Here is a 15418-nt window from a genome sequence, read left to right as displayed (position 1 = left end):
TGGCCCCGCCGGAGGCACAGCTGAACCCAGGAGAGACGTCAACGTCGAAGCCGCAGCGCTGAGAACGATCGCGGACGCTGGGCTTGGAACTGGGTCGGCGGTGTTGAGCGGAACGTAGGGCCCGCAGTCACCCGAAGTCTGGTCCCGCGCCGAGATTTGGAGCGTCGTCCTGAAGCTGGCTGGGACGTCCGTCTGGCTCTGGAAACGCTGAAGCAGCTCATACAGGCGCGCCCAGCGCCCCGAAGCGCTGCAGTTGGCCGTCAGGAAGTTCATCAGCGCCTCAACTGAGAACGGGACCGCGCTCAGTAGCTGGTGCTTGAGCTGCGTGGTGTAGACGTCGCCGGCGTGCAGGGTGCTCTGGCAGGCGGGGAGGTCGCTGCCGCACTTCTTCTGCTGCCCGCAAAGCGCTTGGTTCTCAGCTTGCGCGTCGTTCAGCCTCTTGGTTAGCGCTTGAACTTCCGCTTGAAGTAGTCGAGCCGGACTGCTGGCCGGAGGTGGGGCTGGTGGCTGCGCCCTGAGCTGAGCCCGAAGCTTCTTGTTCTCGGACAACTGGAAATTGAGCTGAGCCTCGGCGGCCTGGGGCTCACCACGGACCTCCTGTTCTCGCCCGGCTGCGGCAGCGTCGTACTGGTGAGAGCTTTGATTGTCGCGCATCTTCTGAGCGTGGCGCTCGCGCTCGCGCTTCAGCTCCACGGTCAGCCGATTGATCTCTGCCGAGAGCTGCCCGACTTGAATGTGGGTCGCACCGCCGGACTGGGACGCTCGAGCGCTTGAGCGTAGTTCAGCACGCGCTGCAAGCACTGGACCGTACCGACAACGCGGCGCGCGAAGTGTTCCACGCCGAAACATTGCACCAGGGGGACGGTCTCTCGCTCGAAGCGAAGACGCGATCTTGGATCCGAAAAGTTGAGCGGCGCGGAAGCGACTGGCTGGATCACGTCCTGCGAAGCGGTGACATGTGCCATCCTGCTCAACCACGCCAACTCGTTGCTCGAGAAGCGCGTGACGTCTTCAATGCGCGCGACCCCATCCAACCCATCAACGAGGTTTGCGCGGTTCTCGACGTCGTCAAGCGTCGCGGGGACCCGAATGGTGGACGGCACGGGCGACGGGTGGCGTTGCCAGGGACTGAAGAGCGTGAACGACCGCCGTGGACCCGCCGGAGACGTCGCCGAAGGCGTCTGCAACGCTGGCGGTGGCGTCAAGGCTGCCGTGCGCACTGATGCGAGCGTCGTGGACGCGGAGGGGGGGTGTAATCGACGTGCAGGAGCTCGTGGTGCCGCCGGACGGTGGCTGCGAAGCCGGCAGTGCCGGTGCAGAGCGCGGGACCGTCGAGGCGGATGCTGGAGTCACTGGAGACATGCTGGAAGCTGCCGAAGATGTCGTGGAACCCGTGTGCGCCCTCGTGGAGGTCGCCGACGACGCGAACGCGCTTGTGGAGGTCGCCGTCGCCGTGAACACGGAGGCGGAAGCCGTGGGAGTGCTGCCAGAGGCCGTGAACGTGCTGCTTGTGGTCGTGGACACGCTGTCGGAGGTTGTGGGAGCCGCAGGAGCCCCCCGCGACCCCGCGTCTTGTCCGCCGCCACCTTGCGATGGTGCGGGGAGCCGCTGGTCGTCCGCTTGGTCGTCGGCCATCCGGAAAATGTGCTGCGCGTGCCAGCGCTGCAATGTGAAGCTCTGTGACTCCGGATTGTTCGTGAAATGGCTGGGCCCGAGGCCCGGGAGCCGCGGCAAGAGATTTCGCGACCGGGACGGGGCGAGTGTGGGCATCTTCCGGTTATGTGCGTTGGGGCCAACTCGAGAATGATCTCTTTGGACCCAGCGCACATAAGGGACGGTTGTGACGAGGTCCGAGCCAATTCTAGGCCAGGACCCATCAGTCAGAAGCCCAAACCCTATCACGTACCGGCCACATGTCACTTGAAACGTGGATATTTCTTGACCCAAGTCTGGTTTTTGTACATACTTCAAGTTGTGTTGGCTACATCTGGAAACTGAGCTCTGCGAACGTCGAGTTGCAGCGATCCTAGATCCCCAGGTCTGAGATTTGAATTCGGTCTGGGGTCTGAGGTCTAAGAATCGCTCTAGAGGCCACAGATCTGAGGTTCCAGGTCTTGAATCGGACTCTGGGCGGAGAGCTGAGCCCTGGCCTTCTGAGTCTGTGATTTGAAGCCCCATGGTTGCTTAAGTCTCAGACCCCAGGTCTCAGATTGGTGACCTCACAGTTTGGAATGCCCGGAGTTCTGAGACCTGAGAGTGATGGCAAAAGTCTGAGACTTTGTGATTTGGAGTTCGGTCTGAGGTTTGCCTGTGAACCAGACCCTGAGATGTGCAGTCTGGGGTCTGGGAAAAGGGTGTGGCGTGCGGCGTCTGATTTCATCTCGGTTCTGGGGTGCCACAGCTGAGATATTGAGTCAACATCGTAATTTTGCCCCCAGCTCAGATTCCCAGCTCAGGTTTTCAGCCCGGCAGTCCCTCAACTTGTGCCAAAACTGAGACACGGTGATTGTGGGTGCGCAAGTTGGTGTCTGGATGCACGATGTTCGTGAGGTTAAAGTGGAAACTGGTGAAAGACAGCTGACGCTCCGAGCCTAGGACGTGACCAAGAGCCTACGGCGTGCCTGCAGGGCCTGAAGTGCGACTTCGTGGTCTCGTATATGAAGTGGGTACACAAGCGATGGTTACATTGCCGGTCTGGGAGCTACGGTAGTTGCTCTTTGGAGTTGGCGGTTGCCGCTTGGAAGGTCACTCTGAGGGGTCGCCCCGTTGTGGCTTTTCGGCCCCTGGTGTCAGGCACACAAGACTCGGCCTGACCAGTCGCCTATGGAGCTGGGCCAACGGAAGCCACAGGATCTTGGCGTCATCCGGATTACACCTGATTTGTACCCAGAGTAATCAGTGTAATCAGGTGATGACAGACCAAGTCCGCCCAATCCCGGCCACAAGATCCTGGCGTAATCAGGATATCACTGATTTGCACCCAGGTGTAATCAGTGTAATCAGTGTAATCAAGTGATGACTGACCCATACAGGCCAATGGAAGGGCGCCAAGGCAGCGACGCGCATTCACGGGCGCCGCCAAGCCAGTAGCTTAGTGGGTGTCTCACCCTTGTTCAAGGTGTACCCAGGAGATGTTTGCACCCTTAGTTGATAGGCCCTTTGTATGTGCATGTGCATGATAATAATCAGAGTTTGTTTTGCCCCGAAGACCGCAAGCTGCGGAGTTCGTCTTGCGCCGACGGGCGTGTTGCTTCACAGGGACCAAGTCCCTGTCCCCGGCGGCGCGCGCAAGGTCAAGTGGAGTCGCTACGAGTGTTCTACGGTCAAGCTCAGCTAACTCCAAATAAATTCAAGTTCAGCAACCAAGTCTTTTCGTGTGTCGGCCCGGTTTGCCTTCGTTGTTGTATTTCCACACGCGGGACATTGGTTTTGCTGGTTTTTCTTGCTGGTTGGCTGGTTTCCTGGCGGTGCTTCATATTTTCGGGCGGAAGGTGCTCCGCTCTGAGGTTTCGGCAGAGCAACACCTGGGATAGTGGTTTCTGGGGTTGCTAGTGGTATCCGTGTGGCGCGAATAGTCTGGGATAGTGGTCCCAGCTTCACTGTGTCGCCTACATCAAGGCGTGGTGCGCGGAAGTCGAGCGAGAACCCTGGATCAAGGCAGGCTCAGACCGAGCCAACTCTCGGGGCCACTCTGGTCTGAGGGGCGAGTGAAGACCGTTGTGCGGCTCTCAGTCTGAGCCGCTGGAGGAAGTGTCGTGACTGGAAGCGACTCGAAGCCGGAGTCGCTGAGCAAGGAGGAGGCTGTTAAGGCCCCGAGTCCAAGGGCCTGAGAAGAGAAGTGGACTAAGTGTGTGTGGAGTGAACGTGTTTATATTCAAGAAAACGGGGCACAGCGGACTTCGCACGTGCGTACAAGGGCCTTCCAAGCAAGGAGCAAGCTTCGTCTGGGGGCAACTGGGAACGTTCGAACTCGGAGGCAGCTGGTGTGGCCGACACAAATCTGGGCCCACAGCGTAGTCTTAGGAAGAACCGAGACAAGGGATTGCAAGAGTGAGGAACACACGCCTCACCCAGCTTGGGATCTGAGATTTAATCTCAGACTCTGAGTTGAGTGGTCTGAGATCGAGGTCTAGCCGCGAGGCTATTCCCTGATTTTGGAGCCCGCATCGCCACATCTACGTCTTCTATGTCTTCCTCGGGTTCCGGTCGTGGGACAATCGCTGAGAAGATTCCGCTGCCCATTGCGATGTGGCTTGGCAGGCCGAGTAGGGGGCGTAGGCCCTGAACGTTAAACGTAAGTTGTAGCTCGGTCGAGCCGTTGATGCGGACAGGAATGGTTTGGAACACGGCCTCGTCACGGTCCGCGGGAGGGTTGGCAGCTCCCACGGCATCCAGGTGTTGCATCTGCCGAAACGTTGCAGTCTCGGGAACAGCAACGGTAGTCCCTGCTGGCTGACGCGCTTGGGTCATCTCCCAGTGCGTACGAGCGATGACACCAACTTGAACGTCGGGCCGCTCTGCAAGGAACTCGTCGATGTCTTCCGCAGCCTGTTGAATACGATTACGTGTTGCACGTCGCCGCGTTGTGTCGCCTGCCTGATTTTCCTTGACAGCAAATGAGAATAGCTCCAAGCAGAATGGTGTTGTGTCCTTGCGACGCCGCTGGAAGTTGGATCGGACCGTGGCCACAACGGCAGTCCAATTTGACTCAGTTAAAGCCACGCAGCCCTGCTGTGTGGCGCCTTGACTTGGCTTAGCGTAGTGATTAGTATCAGGGCGCAACGTTCAAATATCGAAAGCAGTTAGCGCGGCTACGATGCGCTCTTCCGCTCTCACGTAGAGGTCATCAAAGCTGCCCTCTGGGTCGAAGCGAAACTCCGCGTCCTCGACACAGACGCTGGTTCTGCTCGTCCTGTTGATTCCTCCTATTTTGACTGATATTTTGGTTAGTGTTTGCATAGCCGCTTGCTCGGTGGATTTATTTGTGCGGACTTCCTCGGAATGCCGAGGTTGGAGCTGACATTTCAGCCTATTTAGAGACCAAATCGATTCCGAATCTAAAATAGCTTTGACGCGATGCTGCATAAGACTGATTATAATTAGGGGTACCCAATTCTAAATAAGGGATGGGTCGAAATAAATAAGGGTTCCCGTCTCTAAATAAGGCACTAAATCAGCCGATTTGTTATCCGATTAGACATTGCTCTAAGCCCTCCAGCGGTAGGTCTTATCCTGAGTACCCTTCGCTGGCGTTAAGACCCGAGTTTTAAAATAAGACCGAGCGGCCCTTTGGATTCTCCAGCGGAAGGTCTTAATTCACGGTCTTAATCGCCCCTGTATCCTGCCTCGCGAACCACCAAGACCAATGGCGGCATTTCCATCGTTGGTACCCGGTGTTTTTGACGGAGAAGACGCCTTCCTCCATGGGCCCGCAAATGTCGAAGTGGAGGAACTCGAACGGCTTGTACTTGCGCTTGTTCGGGTTGCTTGGGAAGGGCACTCAACGGTCTGATGCCACTGGTCTCCTTGGCTTCCTACCTGAGCAATACGTACCTTGCGCTCTGCGCATGCTCGCTTACGGTGCCTGGGCAGACCAGTTAGACGAATTGATACGCATTGGTGAATCTACAGTGTTGAAAACGATGAAAAACTTTTGCAACGCCATAATGCGAATTTTCGGTCCCAAGTATCTTCGTAAACCGACGCGATTTGATTTGGAAATGCTACTAGCAGAGAATGCTGCACGCGGGTTTCCGGGAATGATTAGAAGCCTTGATTGCATGCATTGGTCGTGGAAGAACTGCCCAACTGCTTGGGCTGGAGCATTCAAAGGCAAAGAAAAGTCAAAGACAGTCATTCTTGAGGCAGTGGCATCGCAAACACTATGGATATGGCATGCGTTTTACGGAACGCCAGGCTCTAACAACGATCTGAATGTGCTGGAACGATCGCCATTACTGGATGACTTGGTGAATAGTACTGCTCCGATAGTGCATTTTCGAGTCAATGGTGCAGTGTATGATAGAGCGTACTACTTGACAGACGGAATCTATCCCGCATGGGAGATTTTTCAAAAAAGTATCTCTGAGCCAAACAGCCAAAAGGGTAAGAAATTCAAAACAGTTTATGAAGCAATTCGAAAAGATATTGAACGTGCTTTTGGAGTATTGCAGCAACGATTTCGAATACTCGCTGTGCCTTGCAAACTGTGGAGTGTCAATGCAGTGGGTGAAGTTGTAATGACATGCATAATTCTTCACAACATGATTATCGAAGATGGAATCGGTGACAGTACATTGAACAACAACTATCTGTATGAAGATGGTTCGGTGAGCCCAGCGCCACCAGCCCCCCCCCCCCCCCCCCCCCCCACGGGACATGCCCCGTCACAAACATCATACAAGAGTTGCTTGCTGTGGAAGATGAAAACTCACACTTCGCTTTGAAAAACGATTTGATTGAGCACATTTGGCAAATGTTTGGTGATAGCAAATAGCGAAGTTGCCGTGGTCGTGGATGAACTAAATCAAAGCCGCTGCATCCAAGATGAAAGATGCGTTAGGATTGTTCCCTTTGGCGGCTAAGGTTTGCGTGGCGTTGTACAAGTGATTGCACGACAATTGCTCGTTGGTGTCTTCGCCAACGTGATTAGTTGCATCTTGATTCTCCACATGCTCCAACAAGCCAGTATTCACGGCCACCATGGCCTCACTGCCAGCAGCACGAAGCTTCGCAAGAATGGCTTTGCGTCGTAGGGCAAAATACTCCTTCGACTCCGCGCTGTCCGGTGCTTGCATGGACAGGCTGTAGTGAAGTTGCTGCTCCAATATATCTGCCTTTTTCTCTGACGCTTCTACAAAGCGCAAGTGCACGTCCGCCGGCTATCTGGTGTCGCTTTGAGCCTTCTTCTTAGCTGCTTTCTGCCCCCCTGGACGCGCCAAAGAGCCGTCTACAGCTGCTTTGCGTATTTTACCGGCCTGAGGAGATGTAGTCGTTTTACCGGTCCACTTTGGCTTGTTGCGCAGCTCTTTCCAAGCAGCAAGATACTCGAACGGTTGTTTCGTGCGCTCTTGATATATCTTGGCCGTGTTCTCGATGTACGTCAGCTCACTCCAACCCGAACGCTCTTGGTTTTGCAACTTCATGTAGATCCCCTCGAATTTTGTCACTGCATCTTCTTCCAGCGACCTGCTATGGCTTTCTCCGAGCGTGGTTCTGCGTTGGCGCCAACATTTTCGAGCCACTGTTGGTAAACGCGCTCAAAGAATGTTGCCTTCTTCTCACCAGCTCCGTGTATTGGGTCTTCTGAAGTCGCTAGCCACGCGATACACAGCTGAAGAGTCTCATGCTCGCTCCACACCACGCCCTTCCCCATTGCTGCTGCAATCCTCCCCGCGACGATTCGAATCTGCACCCATCCGGCGTTAAAACTCGAGTCTTATTTTAAGACCCGAGTCTCATCCTTTGGGATCTCATGAAGTTAAAACCTGCTTTAAGACCTGCCGCTGGGAGCTTTAAGACTAGGCCAAGTCTTAACTGCACTACTTTTAGGATAAAACCGCCTTTAGGACCTGCCGTTGGAGATGTTCAAAGAGCATATTTTAGTGCTTTTCACAATACCAAACATATAGTACTTCATTTGATTATGATGTAGTACGGGTTGATATGATATTTGATAGGATATGTTGTACCCCTACCCTACTCAAACATCAATGTCGGAATCAACAAGTAACGAAGCAGAAATGGGGGTCCCATTAACAGCCAATCGCAGCCGCTCCCCTTGGGGCAGACAGGCATAAACGCGAAAAGCGGCCGGCCGACACTCGTCACTCCGCGAGAAGCTCCGCCGAGCGACACACACGCAGACGATGGCCATGCGCAAGCGCCGCTCGAGCCCCGAGGGCAGCCCCAAGCACGCACAGAGTGCGGCACCCGAGCCCGCAGCGCCCAAGCCCGGCGGGCTCACCAAGTTCATGACGCGCGTGGTGGTGGGCTTCGCCATGATCGGCGGCTTCATCGCCATCCTGTACGGCGGCCACATGTACGCCTGGGGGATGGTGGTCGTGCTGCAGACGCTGCTCTTCCGCGAGCTCGTGAACGTGCGCTACCGGGCGGCGGCCGAGAAGAACATCCCCTGGTTCCGCTCCGTGCAGGTGCGGCGGCTCTATTGACGGCAGAGGGAGATGGTTGCATGCTCTGCGTGTGTATGTGTATGTCTGTGCACTGACTGCTGTTGCTGTTGCTGTTGCTGTGTTGCAGTGGATGTGGTTCGTGGTGGCGCTGTTCTACAACTACGGCGACTCGTTCGGCGCCTTCATCGAGAGCAGCAAGATCCGCTTCGTGCCGCCCGCCATCGTGCACTACCTGCGCTACCACACGTGGGTCTCGTTCACCATGTATGCCATGCTCTTCGTCATGTCCGTGCTCAGTCTCAAGAAAGGTGCGTGCTTGCAGTTCGGGCGAGCAGACTTGAGTCTCGTGGGGGTCCCGTTGTCGCGTCGTACGGTTGTTTCGACAGCTCGCAAGGCAACTGGGCGACGCGGACTGCTGTGTTTGGCTCGACTAACAGTTGTTGCGGTGTGTTATGCTGTGAATGTGCTTGCCTTCTCGCCAGGATACTACAAGTACCAGATGGGTACGTTCCAGAGCTCTTGGCGGCATTGTGAGGGGAAAGCTTACTTAGTATGGCGTCGCTCGTGCGTGCAGGCCAGTACACGTGGACCATTGTGACGCTGGGCCTGATCGTCTTCCAGATGAAATACGTTCTCACGAACATTTTCAACGGTACGATTCGACTCAACAATGGGTGGAGTAATCTTCGCTTTGTCGATCGTTTACTGAAATGACTAAGCCGATGACTCGTATCTAGGCCTCTTCTGGTTCTTCTTCCCGGTCTCGCTGGTTATCTGCAACGATTGCTTTGCGTTCTTCTGCGGCAAGCTGTTCGGCCGTAAGTTCATCAAGACGCCGTTCCTGCGGTTGTCCCCGAACAAGACATGGGAGGGATTCATCGGTGCTTTCATTTGCACCATCATCTACGCCTTCTTTTCGAGCGCTTTCATCGCTCAGGTACACAGCCTTTTACGTTTTGAGGATGGTTCCCTCGGAGGACTCGTTGCTTACGCGTTTTGTGATCTATGTGGGCCTTCAGTTCTCTTGGATCATCTGTCCTGTGGAGAGCTTCGAGGTAAGACCGCATTGCAATGAAGTAACTATTGTTCAAGACTAAGAGTCTCTTATGTTTATTTTTTTCTGCTGCAGTTCAAGCTGATTCCCGACCCACTCACGTGCACTCCGCGTGACGTGTTCGTCCCGCACTTCTACGATGTGCCGGCCTTCCTGGCGCGTCTAATCGGCCGGGGACAGATCCAGCTTCTCCCGATTCAAGTATGTGGTCATGCACTATTTGACCTGCGGGGAAAGCAATTGTTTACACTCTTCGTGCGTGTTGCTCATGAATGTAGCTGCATTCCATCTGGTTTGCAATCTTCGCTTCGGTCGTTTCGCCTTTCGGAGGATTCTACGCTTCGGCTATCAAACGCACGTACAACCTCAAGGATTTCGACTCGGTCATCCCGGGTCACGGTGGCGTGATGGACCGAATGGACTGCCAATTGATCACCAACTGCTTCACCACGGTCTACTTCAACACCTTCATTCGGTACGTGATACCTAGCCATCCATGTTAGATATCCATGAACAATCGCCTATCTAACTGCTGCCAACGTGCATTGCTTCCGTCGTGTGCAGTTCGCAGACGCCGTCCGTGGCGCTGATTCTGAACCTCGTGGCTCAGCTGACAGTCGAACAGAAAAACGAGGTGCTGCGTGCCATCCAAGAGATGCTTCAAGGGTGAGAGCGTCTCCGCCATTACACAGCCGTCCGTCGGTTGCTTAGAGTTACCGCAACAAACCATTACCAAACGCAAGAACGATGAAGGACACAGTTTAGCCAAACCCATGCCTCTTGCATGCTGTTTTTGTGAACAACGCTTTTTCACTCATACTTTGTTCAGATACAACGTCTCTATTTGATTATTCCATCTGGTCGATTCGGTCATTTTTCACCTTTTGTGTATCATGACAACCAGCGCGCCGGTCGACGAGCGCTTCAGCCTGCGCGTACGCAACCTGCCGGGCGTGTTGTCCACGGAGGCCATCACGTCCTTGCTCTCTCACTATGGCGCCACGCGTGTCCGTGTGCTGCAGCGGCGAGTACGTAGCGTGCAGCTCTGCAGGGCCAGAACTATGAATGTGTCAACGCTCAATCTCTCGTGAACTTTGTGTATTTTGTGCAGAACGCAGCATCCAGCGGCAAGGAACTAGGCGCCAAGAAGCTGCAGAAGGCTATTGCAACGTTTGTATCCCGCGAAGCCCAGCAGAATGCGCAGAGGCGACTGCAATCGCTGGAGTTGGCTGGCCACCACCTTCAGGTGGAAGTGGTTGGCGATGAAGCTGCAACCACGTCGACTGAGGCGAAACCGGAGGCTGTGGAGACTGGAAACACGATGCCCTTGAAGGGGCAGCCGCCGCTTCCTAAAGGTTTGCCTCCGCCGCTGCCACCGACGCCGGCTCCTGTGCAAAACCCTCTCTACGCCCCCGCGCCGTTGGCTCCGCATCTAGGGCAAGCCAACGTTTGACAGTTGTGAAGTGGCGGCACAAGTGCTGACTGTGGGTATGTGTTGCTGGTGTGTGGGGCAGATTGCACTACGCCCCGTCGCCGTTGCTCGAGTACAAGTACCCGAAAGCCACTGAGAGTATCGTTCGCAACATCGCGAATGGTTGGTGTCCCTGTGATAAATTCTTCCCCGTTGTAAGATTTGACGTTGTGTCTACTTTCTGTGGTGCAGCACTCATCGCGCTACCACGGTTTTATACTCAAGTGCTTCATCTCATGAACAAAATGAATCTACCGCCGCCATTCGACAATGACGCGATTCCAGGCCGGTTTTCAGTAAAGCAAAATTCATCTAAGCTGGGCTCCGACATTGAGGGCATTCGGAAACAAAATCGGAAACGACCAAGGATGAGTGACAGTCTGAATGAACAGATTGTCGAAGAGGAAGAGGACGAGGACGAAGAGGAGATCGGTGAAGGCCACTGCGCAGTGAAAAACGCCGATCAAAAGGACACACCAGCTTTTGAACCTCACCCACCACAACCGCTTCGGTCAAGTGAGCACACCAACGAGAAAGAGTCATTGGTTTTTAGACACGATTCTGTAGCTGCATCCAAGCACAATAATTCACGGAACGAGCTTATCGGGAAGCCCTTAGTACGACAGATCAAGTTGTTGGATATTAAGAAGAACGCCGCGCTTAATGGAGCATTCCAGCCTGGAGCGGAGAGTGGAAACATTCCTCCACCACATCAACTGGCACGTCCAGGTGTGATATCAAAAAACGAAGTGGACCGACTGCGACTCGCACCGGGAGGTATGATGTGCTTGAATAACCTGGCGGCTAGACTGCAGTATCTAACCTTGTTGCTATTGCGTGTAGAGTTGCTGAAGGAGCCGCTAATGACATCGTACTCGCGCGGATCACCATCAAACGTTGTTTTGGCAAAGAATATCGAGCGCGGGGTGGATGAAAGAGACTTGCGCTTTCATTTTGGTTACGTATTGCCATCGGATTTTGCTCTGGAGTACGTGACCAATTCTGCTGTGGCCATGCTATGGGAGTTATAACCGTGTGTGATTGTTGCAATTTGTCGAGTTAGCTCCGTGAAAATCACGTTATCGGTAGCTACGGGTTCTGCTTTAATATCGTACCCAAACGAAACGATAGCAACTGCGGCGGTGGACGAGTTGCACGGACTACAGCTAGAAGGACAGACGTTGCTTGTGGTACGATGGCGACGAGTCCTCATATCTGAAAAATTGTAGTGTTCTTACTTTTTTGACGCCGTGTACTTCAGAGCTTTAAGAACGCTGAGCGGGTGTTTCCGTGTTTACCCGAAGCGATGCCTACTGTCCAGCCATGGCGTTTGGAGCAGCTTGCAAGTAAACGCCTACCTGATGCCCAACTGGCTGGGGAAAAGGCTATGAAGAAATATCAACGCGGCGAGCCTTCCGACACACTCTACGTCAAAAACCTCGCCAAAACGGTGGAGCTGGCTGATCTACTTGCTGTCTTCAGTGCAATCCTGCCTCCTGAATCAGGATCAGAGTACGTTGCCGTGGTTGGGTGCTCAAACAAGCTTGATCATGTCGCTAACTATTTTGTTTCGATGTCACAGAGTTTTGAACATCCGCCACTTCACTGAGGGTAGGCTGAAATGTCAAGCCTTTGTGAAATACCCGACGGTCGAACTTGCTTCCAGCGCTCTATTACAAGTACATGGCGTTGTGCTCAAGGAAAAACCTTTAATTGCGGTAAGTACTGTGACTTGGTTGCAGTGTGTGCATTCGATACTCACATTGTTTTATGCTTTTTCCAGTGCTTTCGTAAATCCTAAACAAGGTTTAGAAACGAACCTGCTGCTGCAGTTCGCACACCCAGCTCTAATTGCCTGTTTCTCGCTTCGTTCATTAAATAACGCCAGCTTCCCGTAGGCGAGCCAAATCAGGGGAGCTCGCGCAGCTTCGCTTCGCTGATACTGTTAATCACCCACAGGTAATTCACAATAATTGCCGAGGATACCGCGTTCACTTGTGGCTGCGTTTTCAGTTGCCTTGTCAATTGGCGCAGCGCGATCGGATTGATCTTGTCGGACACAATAATGAGCTTCCGAGTACGGTTCTCGCGCTTGTGCATCTCCTCAGGAATCTCGTCCATAAAAGCAATCAGCTTCCCGCCGCCCATACAGACCAAAGTGTTCAGCTCTGTGATCGGAGGCATCGGTGGGAGGAATTCACCGATTACGTGAAAGCAGAAATCTGCGAACAACATCGTGCCAACATTTGCGCGGTCGACCTGAAAAATATGCCAGCAAAGACAGATTAGCTTTAGGCAGACAAGCATTTAAAAAGACGTAATAACCGTACATCTGGCGCTGAAAGCTGAAGGAGCTTCTCTCGCGTTAGCCGTGATCGCTTGACGGCGTCATGAATCCTTCTTCCTTTCCAATGACCGTCGGCTTCATAATTTACTTCACTCACATAACCGCCATGGTCTGCACAAGCTGTTGTGCACAATCAAAATCAAAGGTTAGAATTGCATGTAGAATCGGAAGTGCCACATTTCTCACAGTCTTACCTTGGAGCCACTCATCGCTCACAATCCATCGACCACCAACTAGAGCCTTGAGGTACTTCAGCGACCGGATCTTTACCCAGCGACCAGACTTCGGCTCGCTAAACAATTTGCGCTTACCATTCTTGTGTCCTTGCGGTGAGGATGCAGAATCGGAATCGTCCATCGAAGGAGCCTCCTCCTCCATATCATCACCACTTACGCATTTCACAATCAGGTGTGTCACACTGTTAGACCAGTACTGTACAACTTCAGCACCAAGCAGGTCGGCCCACTCATCGATCTGTTCCATCCGGGACTCCTTGAAGCCCGAGCAGAGAAACACCATACCAGAGTTTCGTCCGTGCATCTTGGGCTTGGTTTTAGCCTTGGCTTTCGACTTTTCAGTAGATCGAGGTAAGGGTCTTGCTTTGGCGGCCAATAGATCAGGTGAAACCATGCTGTCAGACGGACGACGACGCTGGCGTTTCCTTACAGCACGACTTGGCGTCGAATCTGAAACGATATCCTCTGCTGGCCTTCGGATGAAAGTGCCTGGTACGCGGTTGTCCGAACCTGTCCCGATCAGAAACTTGACTGCGTAGAAGCCGTCGCCGTGGACCTTTGTGATACGGCCTGCCCCTCCTCGTTTGTTGATGCCGACCCATTGCCGCTCGATTACATCCACCAGGTCTCCGACTTGGAAAACTTCAACGTCAAGAGGATCGTGGATTTGGCTATCAACAGCCAACGAAGATCCTTTTGCTAATCCATTGGAAAGTGCCATCGACTGGTGCTCTGCTGCCTCCTTCGGGGCGTTATATGTCGTTGTACCTGTCGCGACTCCATTTGTAGCCGACCTCCGCCTTTTACGCGGAGTTAGTGTCTCATGCTTCGGTTCTACAGCTCCCGCTTGCGTGTCGGACGCACTCATACTTTCATCTGAATCAGACTGCCGCCGTGAACGTAGATCCAATATCGGCGTATGTGGAGATCCTGCGCGTTCCTGTTGAACCTGATCTTGCAATAAATCTGTAGCTGACCGCCGCCGCCTTGTTGGCGTCTGTAGCTCGTCCGGCTCCCCTTCTTCCAGTTGTGTTTCGCAGACGACAACATCCACCACCTCGTTGGCAGACCGCCGCCGCCGCGGAGTCACCACAACCTGCTGCTTCGGTTCCGTCCCATCTAGTTGTGTTTCCTCCGCATCTGCATCAGAGTCCACATCATCCGTCCGTGACCGCCGCCGCGTCGTCCGCTCTTCCCCATTGTCCTCCTTTGCCGTACCGTTCACCCGTGGAGTCTGTGCATGTACCGTCCGCGGCGCCGCAATCTCAAACAGCGCTGGCGACAACGGCGACGCGTGCACCTGTGAGTTGAGCTCATGGGCTAGCGTCCGTCGGGGCGACGCTCTCCTCACAGGCGTCGCCACCTTCTCCGTTTTGATCTTCAAGCCATTGCGCGGCTGCGAGCTCGCGCCGCTCACCCACGCGTCCATCAGCATCTGCGTCTGCGAGGACGGACTCTTCGTCTGCGAGTTGGAGAGGCGCTTGGCCGGTCGCCGCGGAGACGCCCGTCGCTCGGGCGTCGCCTTCGTCTTCACCTTGACGCCATTAGCCGGCGCGGCGACTGCAGCCGCCTCCAGCTGCTTCTCCAGCTGCTTCTCCGACTCCGAGGCCATGCTCTCGTCCGTGTCCAGCAGCACAACAGGCGCCGCAGCGGCTGCAGCTTGAGCTTGAGCTTGAGCTGGGGTCTTCTCCGTCTTGACCTTCACCTGGACGGTTTGCTGCTGCTGCTCGCCCGCCGCTGAAGCCGAAGCATCGGGCGCGGCGCAGAGCATCTCGGTGGCTCGCAGCAGCTCCTGCACCGTGGCGTCGTAGCGCAGGCGGCGCTTCTTGGCCGGCGTCTTGCAGATGGGGCACACGGTCTTGAGCTCCAGCGCGCGGTGGATGCACTCCTCGCAGAAGCAGTGGTTGCAGGGCAGCGACACCGGCTTCTCGTACGCGCACAGGCAGATGGCGCACTGCAGCTGCGCAGAGAAGCCCTCCACGGCGCGCTCCAGCCGCGCCAGCGTCCACGGCGCCATCTCCGCCAGGCAATACCGGCCAAAGTGACAAAATGCGCAACGTACCCCCCTATCGCGTACATGTACCCCACGTAGTGTAACCATAATCATAACCATAACCATAACCACTATATATAACCATAACCATAACCACTCCCTGTAACCTCCTCATCGTAACCCAA

General features: G+C 54.5%; 3 protein-coding genes across 3 annotated transcripts; 2 read left to right on the top strand and 1 right to left on the bottom strand.

The window, feature by feature from the left end:
• Nucleotides 1–7868: 7868 nt before the first annotated feature.
• IUM83_10871 (Phosphatidate cytidylyltransferase) lies at nucleotides 7869–9856 on the top strand (the record flags this gene model as incomplete). Its single annotated transcript, XM_067935397.1, has 9 exons — nucleotides 7869–8153; nucleotides 8260–8440; nucleotides 8615–8635; nucleotides 8707–8784; nucleotides 8870–9069; nucleotides 9152–9187; nucleotides 9262–9387; nucleotides 9465–9661; nucleotides 9751–9856. The coding sequence occupies 9 exons, from the start codon at nucleotides 7869–7871 to the stop codon at nucleotides 9854–9856; spliced, it is 1230 nt and encodes a 409-aa protein (XP_067780584.1).
• Nucleotides 9857–10079: 223 nt separating this feature from the next.
• Nucleotides 10080–12458, top strand: IUM83_10870 (RNA-binding protein 40; the record flags this gene model as incomplete). Its single annotated transcript, XM_067935396.1, has 9 exons — nucleotides 10080–10214; nucleotides 10298–10623; nucleotides 10701–10780; nucleotides 10850–11434; nucleotides 11501–11645; nucleotides 11721–11847; nucleotides 11919–12169; nucleotides 12240–12375; nucleotides 12441–12458. The coding sequence occupies 9 exons, from the start codon at nucleotides 10080–10082 to the stop codon at nucleotides 12456–12458; spliced, it is 1803 nt and encodes a 600-aa protein (XP_067780665.1).
• Nucleotides 12459–12565: 107 nt separating this feature from the next.
• On the bottom strand, nucleotides 12566–15257 carry IUM83_10869 (BREAST CANCER SUSCEPTIBILITY 1 protein; the record flags this gene model as incomplete). Its single annotated transcript, XM_067935395.1, has 5 exons — nucleotides 12566–12916; nucleotides 12988–13124; nucleotides 13199–13392; nucleotides 13526–13550; nucleotides 14459–15257. The coding sequence occupies 5 exons, from the start codon at nucleotides 15255–15257 to the stop codon at nucleotides 12566–12568; spliced, it is 1506 nt and encodes a 501-aa protein (XP_067780555.1).
• Between the last annotated feature and the right edge of the window lie 161 nt (nucleotides 15258–15418).

The sequence above is a fragment of the Phytophthora cinnamomi genome, assembly GCF_018691715.1.
Source record: "Phytophthora cinnamomi strain GKB4 chromosome Unknown Contig126, whole genome shotgun sequence".
In the NCBI taxonomy this organism is placed as follows: Eukaryota; Oomycota; class Peronosporomycetes; order Peronosporales; family Peronosporaceae; genus Phytophthora; species Phytophthora cinnamomi.
Note: the sequence above shows the minus strand (reverse complement) of the source record. Positions and strands in the feature narration are given on the sequence as shown.